The sequence below is a fragment of the Cardiocondyla obscurior genome, linkage group LG28, assembly GCF_019399895.1.
Source record: "Cardiocondyla obscurior isolate alpha-2009 linkage group LG28, Cobs3.1, whole genome shotgun sequence".
Lineage (NCBI taxonomy): Eukaryota > Metazoa > Arthropoda > Insecta > Hymenoptera > Formicidae > Cardiocondyla > Cardiocondyla obscurior.
The window spans coordinates 1,579,358-1,596,515 of NC_091891.1; the positions used below are offsets into that span (position 1 = coordinate 1,579,358).

At 39.7% G+C, this 17,158-nt stretch overlaps 1 protein-coding gene across 1 annotated transcript; it reads right to left on the bottom strand.

The window, feature by feature from the left end:
- Positions 1-365: 365 nt before the first annotated feature.
- Positions 366-16,330, bottom strand: LOC139112373 (irregular chiasm C-roughest protein-like). The gene is made up of 5 exons (XM_070673355.1): positions 16,180-16,330; positions 15,673-15,923; positions 15,324-15,556; positions 13,653-13,782; positions 366-12,192 (listed from the first exon to the last, which is right to left on the bottom strand). Exons 1-5 carry the CDS (start codon positions 16,181-16,183, stop codon positions 12,094-12,096), a joined length of 717 nt encoding a protein of 238 aa, XP_070529456.1. The 5' UTR covers positions 16,184-16,330; the 3' UTR covers positions 366-12,093.
- Positions 16,331-17,158: the final 828 nt, after the last annotated feature.

The following is a 17,158-nucleotide window of genomic DNA, read 5'->3' on the forward strand; positions in this document are numbered from 1 at the left end:
CGATTCGATCTAACACGATGTTTTAAAGATAGAATTTTAACTAACTTTCGCTGAATTAAATTTACCCACTTACCTTTTATTTTAATTAATACACGAGCACGGTGATATAAAAAGGATATCACTATATATGTATATAAGATAACAATTAAATAAAAAAAATTTACAGCTGCTATTTCCAACATTCTGTATTGTTAATTCTTGGAAAATATTTAGGGTGGCAGATCGTGGATTGTTCAAAAAACTTGAATTTATTTAAGTTTTAATAAAAAAGCACATATTATCTACAAGTCTGATTATTTATAAAGTATCACTTTCATTAGTCTACGCGGTACTTATATCGGCGTTAAAAATATCAGACGAGTTATAATGATTCTTAGATTTATTCTTTTGCAGGAATACAAAATACTTATTTACAGATAGCTTCGTAAAGTAATAGTGGTAGATTCTGAAAAGGAATGTAGATATATTAGTAATAATACAATAATCGTAAATCTTACTATAGTAATCTAGATTAATCGTGAGCAAGAGCATCTCTTGGATCGTCTTCCGAGATATTTCTTCATCGATTCGATTGTTCTAAGCTGCTAAATATCATGACAGTAATATTGTTGGGTCATTTCTTGTCAGGATCGCACGAGTAATGATATGCAAATACTTGCATTTGAATTTTCCTTTTCCTCCGTTCGCCGGTCTATTCTCATAATAATCCGCGGAGGTATTTGACATAAAATCGCGCTTGGGAATTAAAACGCTTTCACGTCATCTAAATCTAGTTTAAGTAAAAAAAAGAAAAGAAGAGAATCCGCTTATTTCTGAACGTAATTATACGTTTGATTTGATTACGTAGAAATGTCATATCGAGGGAAGGTTTTTTTTTTTTTCTTTTTTTTTCCCTTTGCTCCAGATTGTTCCACTTTCGTGGTACGATCTTTTGTACTCCTGACCAGATTATTTTTTTTTAGTGACACGAAATGGCCCAATGGATCGAAAGAAAACGTAAAAAAAAAGAAAAAAAACCGAAATAGATTCTCTCTTTCATACAAACTACAGGTCTTTTTACGGCGGAGATGATGATGAAGTGCAACATATAAAAATAGCATTATTTTCTTTCATTGCTTTCATTACAGTTTGCTCAACTGTGTGCTATATGAAGTAATCTATTTTATTTGTTTCTCTTTCTCTCTTTCTTGATACGGATACACACGACTGATCCTCGTCAAACGCCTGCGCGAAAACGTTTGCACGGAGATCAGTCGGGATAACATCGGGGGGAGGGCGAAGTTCCGGGTCACGCAGAGAATGAAAGTACAGGCCACCGCGATCGAAACGATAAAAATTATAAATAATCTCCATCTTGGCTCGCGAGACCCGGAAGCTACTTCCCCGCCCCGGAGGAAATGTTTTACATTATTCACAAACCGATCCACCGTCTCGTTAAGCCTTCCCTGAAAAAATCATCGATAGTATACAAAAGAATCGTACGCGATTATGTACGTGAGATATAGAAGACTATACGTAGGGGCGAATACGGCAACGAAAGTCTTGCTTTCCGAGGCACATACATGGAAAATGCAAATTCATCGTCTTTCACTCGCGCAAAGCCGAACACTTTGGGGGGGAAAAAAAAAAATATATAGAAACGTAACACTTCAGCGCGTTTCACTAAAAGATAAAGCGATTAGCGTAGCAGATTTCTTTTTTTTTATATCGTACAGTTCTGATTGATTCAACCCACATCTTTTCGAGATCGAAGGAAAGCTTCGTGGTAAATGAGAAAAAAAAATTTCGAACATTCCTGCGGAATATCTCGTAATCTTTCTTTTTCTTTCTTTCATCGATACCCTTTCCGCGAAAGATTTTGAACGCAGTTAATTGCGACACTAAGTCGAAGGTAGCCATCGTAAAAATTTCAGAAACAGACGCACGACTCGTTTTAAAGAACTTTCATCGTGTCCGAGTAAAAAGAAATGCCATCGTTGCCCAATGATTTTAATAATTATTATTGCTCTTGTTATTTACCACGCGTCACAATTGTAAGCCTTAGTGTCACAATTATTCTGCCTGATTCTACGCGTCGATACAAAATAGAACGGGTGCACCGATGCATAAGTTGATGTGCTCTTTTAAGAAAGTCGGCTGGCTCGGGGTTGCTCCTAGCATTTTCTTTACAACGATGCAACGTTAGTCGCACAAAGATTACCTCGTTTCATCTCGGCCTTGCACAAAATGAGAAACATATACAACGTTACGCGGAAGCGAGATACAATGTAATTTCCAATATATCGACGCATCGATAATTGTGCACTGGATAAGGGAGCATGAAAAAAATAGCGTGCCACAATATCCGAGGAGGTATGAGTCGAGTAAAAAAGAAGAAGAAAAAAAAAAAAAAACACGATACGAGAACGAAGGGAAACGTCAGACTAACGGGGGACTATGTTATGGCAGATATTTAATAAAATAATAACGGGGCTAATATATATGTACACGTTACGTTCTACGGAAACATAAAATAAACGGCACTACAGTCACTTAACAATAAGTACGTAAATGGATTAGAAGTAACAGAATAATAATAATAATTATTACGGGTATAATTATCTTGCACGAAAATGCGATCACCAATAAGAGATAAAATGTACACTATAATGAAAATATATCGTATATGTATATATTCATATATATATAAATGTTCTTCAAGCTATATAAAATCGTATTGCTAGGAAAAATTATGTTTTTCAAACACACATTTCTAGATATTATATTTCCAAAATCTGTGATTGGTGCAACTAAAAGAATCCAATGCTTAGTGATAAATATACGAAGAAAAAAGTGCCGTGTTTATTTTAATTATACATTTTAATAGCATACCTAACAATTAGCATTTTTTTTTTTTTTAAAGTTATTAGTAACAAAAACTTGTAAGCGCTTTGATTGACCATAATCGATAATTATGGGTAATTGACCTATTACTGTATATCTTACACCTTTATCGAGTAGAAGACATGATTTGTAAAATAAAGAAAAAAGTACATCTTGCTCTGAAGAACTTCAAAGTTACGAAATTAATTAGAATATCATGAAAATGTTTCATGAATAGGTTGAGTTACACCAGTCTCATATGCGGAAGTATAATATGCGTGTGTAAAAGAATAATTAATAATAAAAGTAATTAAAGCACTCGGTGAACGTGCACACAAGTCATGCGACCACGTACAGGATATAATTCAAATAATACACATGTAATGTAACGTAAAATAAAATCTCTTTGGCTTTTTACACGATTGAAAAGAAATACGCTCCGCGTAAATGTACGAGTACATCAGAAATTGCGCACATCCTCCCGGTGATAATTATTTTATCGCGAAGTTGAAATTGATTTTTTTTTCTCTTGCACACAAAAACTTCAATTGCACGTTGTTATTTATCACAAATATGCGTTTTAGATTGCTATTCGGCTTTAAATTTTTTGTTAGAATTCGTTTAAAATTAAGTGGAAGATATTCTTTTTTAGAATTCGCTATCTATTCTCACGCCCGAAGCTTAATCGTCAGAAATCTCTCTTTGAGAGGGGGAATTTTAATAGAGCTTTACGTATTTACATCGTTGCAAATCGTGCTTCGACCTGGCGCATAAATCAAATAACATAGAGACTTCGTCGTGTAAAAAAAAAAAAAAATTAAAAGGCGAACGTGTGTCCGGACAAGCCAAGGGGAATGATGGGATACAGGTGATATCTATCGACTCTACGACGTAAGAAACGTGAAAAATCGAAAGTAAATAGGTCGTAATACTTTTGTACTTACACTCTTACGGTAATATTGTGTGTAACAAATGAAAGTACGATTACGCGGCCACGATTGGATTCCCGGGACCTTGTTACGGTGAAACGAATGAAAAGAACGTGACGTACGTTTACACTGGGATGAAGAATTATTGGCACACTGTCATATCGAAATAGATTGACCACTTTGCGTTGTAATAAAGTTCTCAGGCTCACTCACTTAGCGTTAAAGAATTTTTTGCAATACCGTGCCGTGGAATATACGGCAAGAGCTTCAAATTCATCGCCCGCGCGAGAGCAGTCACGAATTGCCGTTTTTATATTACACTTACGTCGTTATTTACACGCAATTCGTTGTGATTATTCAATCGGAGATCGAGTTATTTAACCGAAACCGCCGAAGAAGCTTTTCGATTTCCAATTCTCGCGTTAACGTATACCGAAAGCGCGTTATTGCAAAAAAAAAAAAAAAAAAAAAAAAAAGAAATGTTTTCACTCTTCCCTCCCTTTCAACGCATTCTCACTCGTTCTCTTTCTCTCATCCTGTCGTTCAGTCATTTCTCTTTTAACGGAAGATCTTGTGCGAACATTGCGTGTATAATTTCTGTCGGCGTCATTCATGTTGCTTTGTTCTTCTTGATTTTTATTGTTATTATTAGTATTATTTTTTTTTTATGCTACAGGTACATGCGAGGAATTCGGAATTCAATCTTAATTTAATCGATAGCGGTAATTGCAATCGAGGCTCCGCGATACGAACGAGTAATGGACATGATATGTTACATGCGTTTCGAGCGTGTTGTGTCTGACGTACTTTTAATTGAACGCACGTCATTTCAAAATGAAATTTATTCTCGCGCTAAATACGTAAACCTGAAATTTCCGCGATTCGATTGTAGATTCGTCGTCGGGGAGAATCTAAATTTCAACTCTAGCTTCTCTTTTGATGAAGTATACTTTTTTATTTTCTTTTTTCTTTTTTTTTTACGTGCTCATAAGAAGTTAGTATGATAGTGCGATGTAAACGCGCACTTTTCCGATTCAGTCTATAATAAATCTCGTATTTTCCTACAAATTTCGTTTGTGCGATTTTGTTTTGCTGACAAAGAGATATCTGATCGTATAGAGCCGATCGTTTAGAAACAAATTTATATTCTTGCGAGTTTGTATTGTAATAGAAATAAAAACTACCTTACGTTATTTTGTTGGTGTTTTACATCGTCTAGTAAAAATTGAACTAGTCGCTATTGTAACGATAAATTTCTATTGATATATGTTTCGAGATATAGAGAGTGCTAATTGTTGAACCACTGTAATGAATTTATTGATAAAAGTTATCAGTTCGGATATGATCGGCGAGTTTGATAAAAAAAAAAAAAAATAGTTTTCTCGAGAGTTATTTGCCAGCGAATATAATATTTCTAACCGAAGTTCTTGTACCGTTGAATAAAACGTATTACCTTATATACGATTATGTTTCTGCATTCATGGGGAAAGTCTAGTTTGTAAATCACGTTGATTGCCATTAATTCGGTAATATCGACAGTACAGTAATCATACTAAACGTCGCTAATATCAGCGTTTAAATACACAGTAGATATGGTTCGTAATGTGTAAATTGAAATTCGAGGGTAATTTAGTCGAATATCGGAACACGGTACAAGAATTCTTTTGTACCTTTGACGTGGCAATGTATTGACGTAACTGATATCTGCAGCCTTGTACTTTGAGAATAATTAATTAAGCTTATCGATTTTTATTTTGTTTCTTTTTTTTTTCTTTTCCAACATAATTTTTGCGGATACCGATAAATTACTATTTCGTTAATGTATTTTGCTAGTTAATGTATCGTTTTCGTATAAGAGAAACCTTATTGAAATATTTCCATTGCTTGTAAGATCGCGAGTAATCAGTAGATGAAATTAAGTCTCTGTCCAAAGAAGTAAGTGTCGGTATCAAAGTTGGGAAATGCAAAATGAATCTACAGTCTTTGACTCGCGTTTGATAATTCTCACGAGACATTGCACAAGAATTAATTGCGACCTACCTCTCACGCGCGTAGAAATTTTGTTATCCGCGATTAATGTCTTTTCTGATTGATTTCGAAATAAAGGTCTACATTATTGCCCTATATCCGCACGATATATCGCGAGGTAAACAAAGTGGCAGCAACAGATCAACGTCGGTTACTTGTTCCCGAGTACGCGAGAGTGCCGTTCCTAACGTATTAGAATGCAATCAGTTGCTTCGAAATGCGTAATCAATTTGACAGATCTGATTCCCTGTGAAAAATGATCGTAGTACACGCACAAAACACAAACGTACACACATGCACGCGCATTCGTACACACGGAAGATACATAACATAGACTTTTTCGCAGATGGCTGCTCTTTTAATTTCTCGTTTTTCCGTTCTCCATCCGTAACAGTGGCGGTCGCAAGAAGACCGCGGAAGAAATTTAATATTTTCTCTTTCTTTTTTCTATCGGGAAAAGGATCCGTTGTCACTGAAATAAATGCGTTCCTCCCGGTAATTGAGCGAAAGTGATCATTCGGAATCGAGATTCGCGGTTCGCGCCTTTCGAAACGATCAGCTACATCCGGTTCTTGCGAAGCACTGTCGATGTCGATTGACGTCGTCCTATTTTTTTTTTTTCTTTTTTCTTTTTTTTTCCGACTGATTCGCGTGCAGATCCACGACGCGCTCCATATACCTTCTGAGAAAAAGCTTAACATCGAGAAAAATATGGGGGTATATATTATCTCCTATGTGTGTCGTTCAGTCGAATTCGAAATAGATGATATTCGTGTAATCCATCGCCACGTTACGCAGCTCGCGGTAATACGCAAAGGGAGCGCTCATTTTCTAAAAAGTCACTTTCCCATTCACGAATCTTCTTAGCCGGCTCGGCCCTTTTTAATTCTCGCGATTTATAAGACGGGGGTATAAAGTCGAACGCATTACCTTAGAAAGGCATACTTTGCCATATATTTTGATGCCCATTCGGTTCTTTTAACTCTTCAACGTCCGCGGCATTCACTGATTTCATTTGCATTTTAATTAATTTCATCCTCTCAACGTCTAGCATATTCATGCAGTCGTAGCGCATAACTTTGCAGCCTACTAAAAGAGCTATGAAATTTATATACCGTACATTTTATGTAGCAGCCGAGAGTCCGGAATTTTGTACGTAATCGTAAAATTATGAGATCTAGGTATTAAAGGATTGCCAGTATTAAACAGATTACAATTTGTCAGCCGTTAATCGATAATGAAGACTTTTACCTACTTTTATCTATCAAAAGGGAAGAAATAAAACTTATTAACGCAAATATAACTATTTAAGTGCGATTTCAATGGAATTATTTCGATACGTATGCCATTCTAAGGTGTTATTCCGATCGAGGTATTTACAGGCTTGCATTTCGACGTGACTTGAAACGTGATCTACGATCGCACGAAGCGCGGTTGACGGATAAAAACGGCCGGGCCGGCGAATAAACTTTGCGTAATAGTAGTAATAGGCCATAATTCCTAATCGTAAAGTATGAAAAGTATCAACAAATTTGAAAAATTCTTATCCACCCCCTTAGGCAATGAATCGTCTTTCGTTATGCGAAAACGGGGCCGCTCGCGCTCGCTAAAAGGACCGCCTCTTACACCGCCTAGGAAATTTGACTTTTACAACAAACGCGATCGCGCGCCAATCACGCTACGTCCATTCCCCGCGTTTCTTGACTAAAGGCGAAGAAATTGATATAATTCAATTAATAATTGACAGATAACCAATTAATACGTATAGGATGGTCCTACGGCAGAAAAGGCGTAAACTCCTAAGATTCAAACGACATAAACTTTTTCTAATTTTAACATCGCCACGCGGACCATCCAGTACATTGATTGTAGTTACTTCTCGCGTGTATATTTCTTTAATCTACGCTTTTTCTCTTTTTCTCTCTCCCATCTTTGTTATAATAGAAATCGTATGTAACTTCTGTATGTATAACTTTTCTCGCCGAATGTACTCGCGACGAAGCTCTCCGGCGACGACGATCTTCCTTCCGCTTCTTATCGTTCGTACATTCGGCATTCGCAAAGTACCACTTGCAAGCACGATACTTATGTATGCGTTATTCACCATTGCGCGCACATGGTGCGCCTTTCCCCTCTTTTCCCCCTTTCCCTAAACTGAAGATTTCCGAAAATCTTAAATAGTTAACAGTAACATCGGCGTGAACATTGTACAGAATGATCGAATGACGCTTCCGAGAAGCGTAAACCCCGGATGGATGATTCGCGTAATCCCTGTCAACGGCCCGCATCGATGACTCGACGACGCGCCGACGAAACCGCAATTAACTGTCATTCACGCGAAATTAAAAAGTTTCCACCCCGCCGTTGTTAAACGACGAAGCCTTAATTAAGGTATCGCGCTTCTTTTCTACTTTGTTCTCGGTAAGCCGAAAGTTTGTGTTGCCGGCGCGCAAAGAGAAAAAAGAATGACGTTGTAACAGGAAAGAGGATAGTTTTCAATTAATAACATAGCTCAGAGGTCTACGGGGTCGCTACGCTTTCCTCCACGTGGACGACAGTTAAGAAGGATGTTAGTACATTCGGTGCGTTAATATTAAATTAAAGCCTTCGTTAAAGCCTTTGCTTACGTCGCGACTTCGGCGACGCGTTTTCGCTTCGAGAGGATAAGAGTCACGGTCACCATTTCGGGAGATAAGCCGCCGCGACTTTCCGTCATATCTGTGCGAAACCCTTTCGCGACGGAAATCACGCGGCCAACGTCCTTCCAGATGAACGGGACTGCCTCTTTAGCGCGAAACATTCGTCACGAGGCGCCTCTCGTCAAGTGAAGTATGTATGCACATAGTGGTTCACAGTTATAAAACTAACTAAATCTTACGAGATACGGTGAGCAATAATTCCAGATATGTACAGAAGTGTTATGTTACAGACGTTACGATATAAAGATATCTCCATGACGACGCGAATGTACGTGCGCATTCGCGGTCGAAGTTCAGCTCCTCAACGTGCGACGATCGGTTTTTAATAATAATAATTTCGCCTACTCTCCCCCGGGAATCGTTGAGGAAATTTCCTTTCGCGCGGATTAACTGCGATCCTGTTGACGCAGGATGCGTGCGCACGGCCCAGTCTGTAGTGCAGCCTTCGATTTTTGAAATTGTCTTAATAATTGAGAGGCTACCCTGTTTCGTTATCATTATTAATGATATCTGCTATGCCCGTTCTGTACATCGCGACGTATTTCTCAGGATACGTTTCTTCTCGGTCGCACCATAAGAAATCGAAGATCGCTCGCGCCGTCGACCGTTCCCAAGATCGGATGTGTGAGGCGTAATTTAATTAACAAGTCTTTTCAATTCGTAGATTTTTCAGAGCAAGATCATTTTTTTACAATAAATTTAAACTTAGAAATGTTATAAGAATTAATATTAGAGAACTTTATTAATTTATTAAGCTTGCAAATTTAATTCTAAATACTTTAATTTCGCCGATTAGGTTTCTTAAATAAACAAGTTCGAGATAATATTCCGAGAAAAGTAATTAAATTGCAATTTGCGGCATTAGTACTCTAACAAAACGTGAAGGAATGAATTTATCACGTCTTTCCTCGATCTTATCCGGTCTTTGGTAACGAGCCACGACGTGTCAAAGTGGAAAACGACATATGCAGTGGAAAAGATGACAACATAATACGTTACGAGAGAGTAAAATCGAGGGCGGATCTAGTCGCGCGCCTTCGTCGTAATTCCTCACTTTTGGAAAAGTGCGGGACGAAACCGCGACGCCGAGGGACGTCGCGCCGTTCCGTATTTAGCGTTTTCTCTTTACACGCACATAATAATCATTTATCAATAATTATTTACACGAAGCCGTCCCATCCCGCGCGAACGAGCTTATTTCAAATAGAATTCGCTTTCACGTAGTGCCATCAAACTATATATAGGCCCTATGCTCATATTGACAACAGGTGTATAATATATTTATATATGTATACCTAATGATTTTCGCTATCTATCTTACAAACGCGAACAGCCGCAAAACGCGCGGTGCTGATATCCCTTAGCGCGGGGGGGGCCCGCGCTTATTAATTACCTGTCCGTCGCACGTGGAACTTGAGGCCGGAGGAAACGCGAAGCCACGAACTTGTCGCGATCTATTGTCGCAACGTAAGCCTCGTGGCCACCGCGACGTCGTCGTTAATCCTTAACGTGCGCTCTTAAAATTCGCGGATGTTGCACGAGCACATCTCTTATAAGCTAATTTCTCATTATTTTTTTTTTTTTTCCCTACAAATACAAAAAGGCAGCGCGACACAATGTCAGCCGTCAAAGTGGCAGCCGAAGTCTCGTTACGAAGGTTTGCGCTTGACATCCGTCAAGATTGTATTAGGTATATCGTCGACTTTACGACGTATAACATTTCGAAACATTCCGAATATTTTTTCGGTAAAGATTCTATTAATATAGAGATGAGAATGAACTTGGTAAATTAAGACATTCAAGGAGAATCTTTAAAGTTTCTTTATCCTATTTTTATATTTAAGTTTTATTAAGTATTAAAAAATTAAAAGCTTATTCGAAGTACATTTAAAAGTTTAAGAAATATGTTCCAGATAATAATTAAGAGATCTAGAAAAATATATAAAAAAAAAAAAATAATAGTAATAATGACCACTTCCGTTGTTCCGTTCTCACTAATAAGGGCAGTGTCGGGAGAAATTGTCGCGCTGTAAATGTCAAGCGTAAACCCGACTTCGACGAATTACCAGGGAAGTGGCTCCCACGACAAAGTTTACAGCCTCGGGGAAGACTCCTCGAGGTCCCGCGAAAATGACCACGTCGTCGATTACGGCATCTCCCGGTATTCGGCTGCCACCGCGACGGCAACAATTCGCGACGTGATTCGTTCGGACCTTTAGTCTCCCGTCGCTTTCCGCTCGAGCGAGTCTTATTAAACGCTTATTATATAGAAGATCTAAAGTACGTCAATAGAAGATTGTCGATACCGAGTGGTCTGTTTTCGCCACCGACCGAAGAGAGTACCTTCGATCCACGAACCCAACCAACATCGTCCCTCCCCCGTACTCACGAGTATTCTCCAAGCACACTACTCACGGCGCTCTTCGTCGTCCTAAATCTAATCTTATTGACCCAAAAGGAGAGGACGCGTCCATTCCCTTCGATATCGGCGTCCCTTTTGCACCGGCCGCCTCTTCGGCGTGCGTCACCGTCACAATTCGCGCAGCGAGATAATTTGATTTCGATTGATGCATTCTAGCGCAAGCATATCGTTAACGCGAACGAGCTGCTCGTTGAATCGATGTTTTCTTCGTCGGTGCTTTCCTTCGCGAGAGTCCCTGGTTCATCCCGAGCCTTTTAAGTGTCCCACGTTCGGCAATCTTCTTACCGAGAGATCGACGAACCTCGCCGGCACAAAGCCGAGCTTGCCCGCGTTAAACTACGGTGGAGGATGTTCCTCGGTCGTTGCTCGATGAAGCTCCAGGCAGATTCCACATACCGAACGTTTCTCGCGCGCCCTTCCAGCCGACACTTTCAGGAATGTATTTCATTTCTTGATACGTGGACGCAGTTATTCCATCCCAAACGTGCCCGGGAGCTGGTCTGAAAATATCGGCTGTGCTTTGCGCCGTTCCCCCGTAATCTCTTCTCTTCGTCAGCAATCTCGTTGTAACGTCCGGTTGCGTCTTACCCAAAGTTAAATCCGACTCCCACGGGCTGCTCGTGGACCTGGACCAAGTTCTAGACCCGTCCATAGAATCTTCGCGTCCGTCTCGATAACAACGACGGTGATAACGATGATGCCAGACTCTCTCGTTGATTTGCTTACCGATCTCGTATTGCACGTCCGCGTGACGTCGTCGCACGAGCTCTTGATGATCTCTGCTGGCCCTTTGCAATTGCCGGAGCACAAGCTCGATATATTTAAGCGCCTCGCCGTTTTGCGGCATTCGTTGTGCTCGGTCCGTGATCCCGCCGTGACCCCTGCCGCTCCAACTGCCCTGTGACCTTCGTCCTGCGAGTCGCTCGAATTCCGCTCTGTAACGTTCCGTGCCGTAAGCGTGGCGGGTTCCGTAACGACATTGACTTTGTTCCAACACGTCGACGAGACGTCGCGCGTCGCGCGTGGTCGATCTTAACGTCGCTGGACGCGGACCGAGCATGTAACGAGACGTATCGAGGGTACGGCCGAGTTCGAAGGTGGTTTCAGTTAGGCCCGAGTATCGACGGTTCTAATTCGGATAGATCCCCTGGCCTCATACGTGCGTTGCTAACGTGCCCACCGCGGATGTGCGCTTCACCGTTGCCATAGCTCCGTTCGGACCGCCGGTGATATAATGCGCTGACAATGGAGCCTATAAAATAAAAAGAAACGCAGGACCCTGAGATATTATCGATCATTTAACCCCATGCTGTTAAGTCCTATAGACACTTTGCTTCTACGATATATCTTAAATTAAATTTAAGAGAGGGTGTATACATATAAATTTCTGTCATTTATCTTAAAAATTCTTTTACGAATCGAAAAAGATAATCGTTGATTTAAAGTATGCACGAAGATGTGTTGTCATGAATTTAATGTTAATATATTCAATTGCTTGAAGTATGTTGAAAAAATTAATTAAAGATTCTTTAAATTTTGATTTCCTAAAATTAAAATTATAAATAACGTAAATAAAATAATTTTTTTTTTTCCCCTTAAAAGATTTTGCGTACGCTTGTTTTATACATATATTTCTGAAAGGTGAAGTACCATTAATATATTTTTATGATACGTAACATATATATATTATTACACCATCTTCATAGAAACATAAAACAGACATTCCAGTTAATGTTCCCATCTATATCCATTAAACTATAAAACCTCAAATAGTGCAAAGATTGAATTATACAGCATGAAAACATTCAGCGAGTAATATGCAAGCGGAAAAGTGGTAAAAGCCATATTTTTCTCATTTCGGGAAATAAAAGGATTTGTGAAACTGCGTAATACGAATTTCAGCTACGTTATTATGGTACTTTTTCTACGGTTTTAAAGAAAAAAAATGAAAAATTTTACGTTTCCGCCATAATGACTAAACATTGCACTTTGCCAAATACAGGAAATTACTATTGTGTGGCTTATATTATTATTTCGCTCAATAACTCGTGTAATGCACTTCGCTTTGCGCTTTTCACTTCGTTTGCTTCCATCATAAACACATACATATAATTATCATGCTTAGTTAAATCGAGATGTAAGTGAAAAGCAATAAATCATTATCACGAATTTTGTTAACCACCAAAAATTAGAGAAATAATTTAAAAGGATAAAAAAACTATTTAATTTTATGTACATACACGTAACTACAAAAGCTATTATTTACATGTATCCCTTAATACCGCGCTTATGTACTTTAACAAATTAAATCCGGATCCGTCGATGAAACTCAGCCGTGCTTGAAATACAATTTACCTGATTACCAGATTTTTAATTTCGTTTCTTTTTTTTTCCCCCCCCCCTGGTTTGAACGAAGCTCTTTTTTTCCCTCCCTCTTCTTTCCTGCGTATCTTACGCGAAGGCATGCGATGTAGAGAGAACAGGCAAAAACAATTTACAGCAGAAATTTACGTGCGTCGGGGAATTGGAATGGGGCCGTACGGGAAAGGATTAGCGTTGCAAAATGAAAGTAGCGCGCGCGCAGTTGCAATGGCTTTGCAATATTGACAGTTCGCTTCCGATCTACCCCAAGTTGCACGAAGCACTGTCGGCACTCCGGCGTCGGTGTAACTACGTTTAGGAATTTGACATACATTTCACTATTGTACCAACCTGCGGGCCAGCCCCGTTCAAGGTATTCAAGCTATTCATTCTCATTGCCTGCGTGTACGGTGGCGGTGCCGGCGTGACTCCCGGCACGGCTGTGTGCGGCGCGTGTCGGAGCTGCTCGGCCGCTGACATTCTGCATTCGTTTGCGAGAAAGAAATGCGGCGTTAGTGACGGGAAATCCGACTTTTTCCTTCCGCAACGGAATTTAAATCGCGAGAAAGAGAGGAGAATCAGGACATGCAAACAGTAACTGAATCCGACACGCAGCGGTCTCACCGTGGTTTCGTTTCACGAGGACTTCAATTTCCCCCTGTTGTATAAACGTATCTTTGACATGTTCTCGTAGTTATTTTTCCGTTAGCCAATTGATAATTGATGACCCTCGACATTTTATTAATATTAAATGATTTATGCAAATGTGAAATTTTCATAATTTCACTTGTAAAAGATACATCTCATGTTCAAACATTTGTGACATTTTTAATGTAGAAACCGATTGTGCGTGAGAGAGAACTGAAAAATGATGTATTCAGATTGAAATTGAATCACTTCTAGAAAAGTATCTCAAAGTTCCGTCAGTCATGTTTACCATTGCAAAATATTCCTTTATACATATATCTTCCTGTTTCGAAAAAGAAAGATTTCAAGAGAGCTGTACGTTGACAGCTGTATCGATCAGCTTTTATTCTACAACTACGTTATAACCGCGGAGCTGAACTAAAATCGTAACGAATTCACTCCTCGTTTTGGTCCTTTGCCTCGTCCTCGATTCGACTCGAAAGGAGTCTCGGATTCTGAGCTGAATTGAAACAAAACACGTGAAGTTGTTGCTGTTTGCATTCCTGGCGAAAGAAGATAAACAGAAGCAAGAGACACGTATGAACCAGATGCGAGTGGTGAAACGTAGACTCGGTATCTAGATACGATAGTGAGACGCTTCGAGGTCATCTTCTGCCGGAAGAGTATAAAATTTTGAAGGGAGGGCCGTTGAACGCACAACGAAACAGGAATTTTAAAAGCTCTCCGGGCAAACAAAGAGCCAAATTCAATGTACGGTCGCGGACGGAATTTACGTGATCCTTGAATAGAATTTACGCTGTTTTTCTGAAGAAAAGCTTCCGCCTCCCGCCTCTCTTGGCTGATTTTTTAATCATCCCGCCTCCGTAACATTTTTAAGAGAGGCAAGCATTTCCCAGAGCTCGCGCGAGGCGCACAACCGCGCTCATATCTAATTTAGCTGTTCGCGACGGGCGCATTCTCGGCACGTACGGCGTGAGATTCTCGCGCGCGGGGATGACAAGCGTTGCGCGACGTATACGTAAACGGAACGTGATGTCGCCTAAGGTATCCACGGCCGATCAATGACGCGAGCCAATTATAATTAGTCCAAGGCATCCACCTCGTTCCAAGATCGTCGAGACTATGTTGACGCTCTCAGAAATTTTGGAACTTTGATCGACGACGAACGAGCACCGTTTTCTTGACTTTCACGCTAGGGAAATTGTATTACGTTAAAGATACATCGGAGCTTTCGCAAATTCACCTCTCGCAAATGGATCTGCAATTTTTTTTTTAATTAAAAAATGTTAACGTCGCGATTGGAGCGCAATAATAAAATAAAATAAAAATTCTTTCCGCTTGGTGGATGAATAATTGATGAAGAGGTAGGCTTACCTGAGATAGGGGTTGCCATATGTCGCGGAAAATCGCGGATCGATCGGCGTCGTCTGCGGAGTCGTGCTGCCCAGGTTGGCCGAGCTAAGTCCGATTTTCTTCGACGACAAGATACCGCTGGAGGATATCCTGCTCAAGGATTCTCGCGAAGCGCCAATGCTCTGTGTCGTTGGCGGCATGTAATCGCGCGTGTAATCAACGTATGGCACGTAACCATTATTGTTACTGCCATCCTGCGGAAACAGATACGACGTCCCGAATTTTAATGTCGAACAGATCCACAATCTTTTTCAAGAGATATTTCATAGTCGTTAAAGTATAAACGCAAAGGTATTTTAAATCTATTTACGCTATTCTTCGGCGGGAAGGAAGGCTCGGTATAATCGGCACTGTAACGATAACCGGATAATGGATTCGGCACTGGTCCAGCAAGCGCCAAGGCATTTACTCCTCGGGTACTTCCTTCGCCTTCACTGTCAAGAGCCGTGACACTTTCCGCGTTGCTGACACTTGATCCCGCTCGGATGTCCGCTTTGACATCTGAGAGGTTGCTGCTTCTATCGCTTTCTCTGTATCGATCAGCATTAGAATCCGTTTCCTCTGTACGAATAAAAAAAAAAAAATTACAATCAATATACAGATGTGCTAAAATATTAAAAATTTGGAAGTTTTAAACGTTAAAAAAAAAAAAAAAAGAAAACAAGTCAACGCAATTAAAAAATTACTTAAAAAAAAATTACTTTATTTAAAAGCTGACTTTTAAAATATTGAATAAATTTTCATTCGTTAACTTTAATAAGCAATTTATCTTGCAACATTCAGTATGTACATTCGTATTAGCATTATAATTACTTACGCATATCAGTCTCTTGAGTCTGCGTCGTTCGCGGCCGTGGCTGCTTAATACGATCGCGACATTGTAGAATGAGTATGACTATTATGCCAATCAGGATCACGCAGACAACCAGTCCCGCGATAATCAAGATCAGTTGCCAATCGACTGGAATCAACGCTAAGCGTCATGGCTGGTTAAAATCTCGTTTGCCAGATGAAGAGTGAGGCGCGCTAGTTATTAATATACGCCTCGTCGCATGAAAAGTGGCACAAGTCAACAACATCAAATTCCAGACGTATCTCTCGAATAACTGTAACGTCTATCTGCGTATCTTTCTTGTGATATTTTTGCGGATTAAGCTTATTTTTACAATTCACGCTGTAATTACGATTTATGCTATCATATCGAGACTTGTGTTTTTCAACTTGTGTCACTTTTTATAAAAGCGTTCTTATGATTCCTAAGTTTTCCTTTTGCGAAATTAAGTCCGCGATAAGAGAAATTATAGATAATTACTGGAAAAGGCTCATAACGTTTGATACGTATTAACAGGGAGTCACTTATCAGTGGCAATTATTTGACCGGCGAGTAGCGGTTAAAGTAGTTTGCAAATCATTAACTGAAGAGCCAGCCGCGTAAATGAGCTGATCTAGAATCTCTCTGATCTTTTAAAGGCACAGATGGCGATAAAGCGTTCCGTCGCGAGAGTATTATTCTTACAAATTGTGATTTTCTAGAGCGTCGTAAACGCGTAAAAGCCTCGGTACAAAAGGATTCAAATTATTGCGCCGGTAAAAAGGTATCCTGCTGGCTTCTGCTCAGAAAGCCTACAAAAGAGATAGCTGCGTCCTGACAAAACAATGTAAATTCCGCGAGATGGAAACAACATCTTTTTCTTGGAGTAAAAAACAGTGGTAAAAACATTACGTATATCTCGATAAATAAATAGTGCACGGAGATGGAGGTTCAGTCGGATATTTAAATATCTCATTTACCCGGC

Excerpts from the sequence above, each read along its gene's own strand:
- LOC139112373 (XM_070673355.1), bottom strand. Across the intron at positions 13,783-15,323 it reads TATGGCAACCCCTATCTCAG|AATGTCAGCGGCCGAGCAGC; the intron begins GTAAGCCTACCT and ends AAACGAATGCAG. Across the intron at positions 12,193-13,652 it reads TGAACGGGGCTGGCCCGCAG|GCTCCATTGTCAGCGCATTA; the intron begins GTTGGTACAATA and ends TTTATTTTATAG.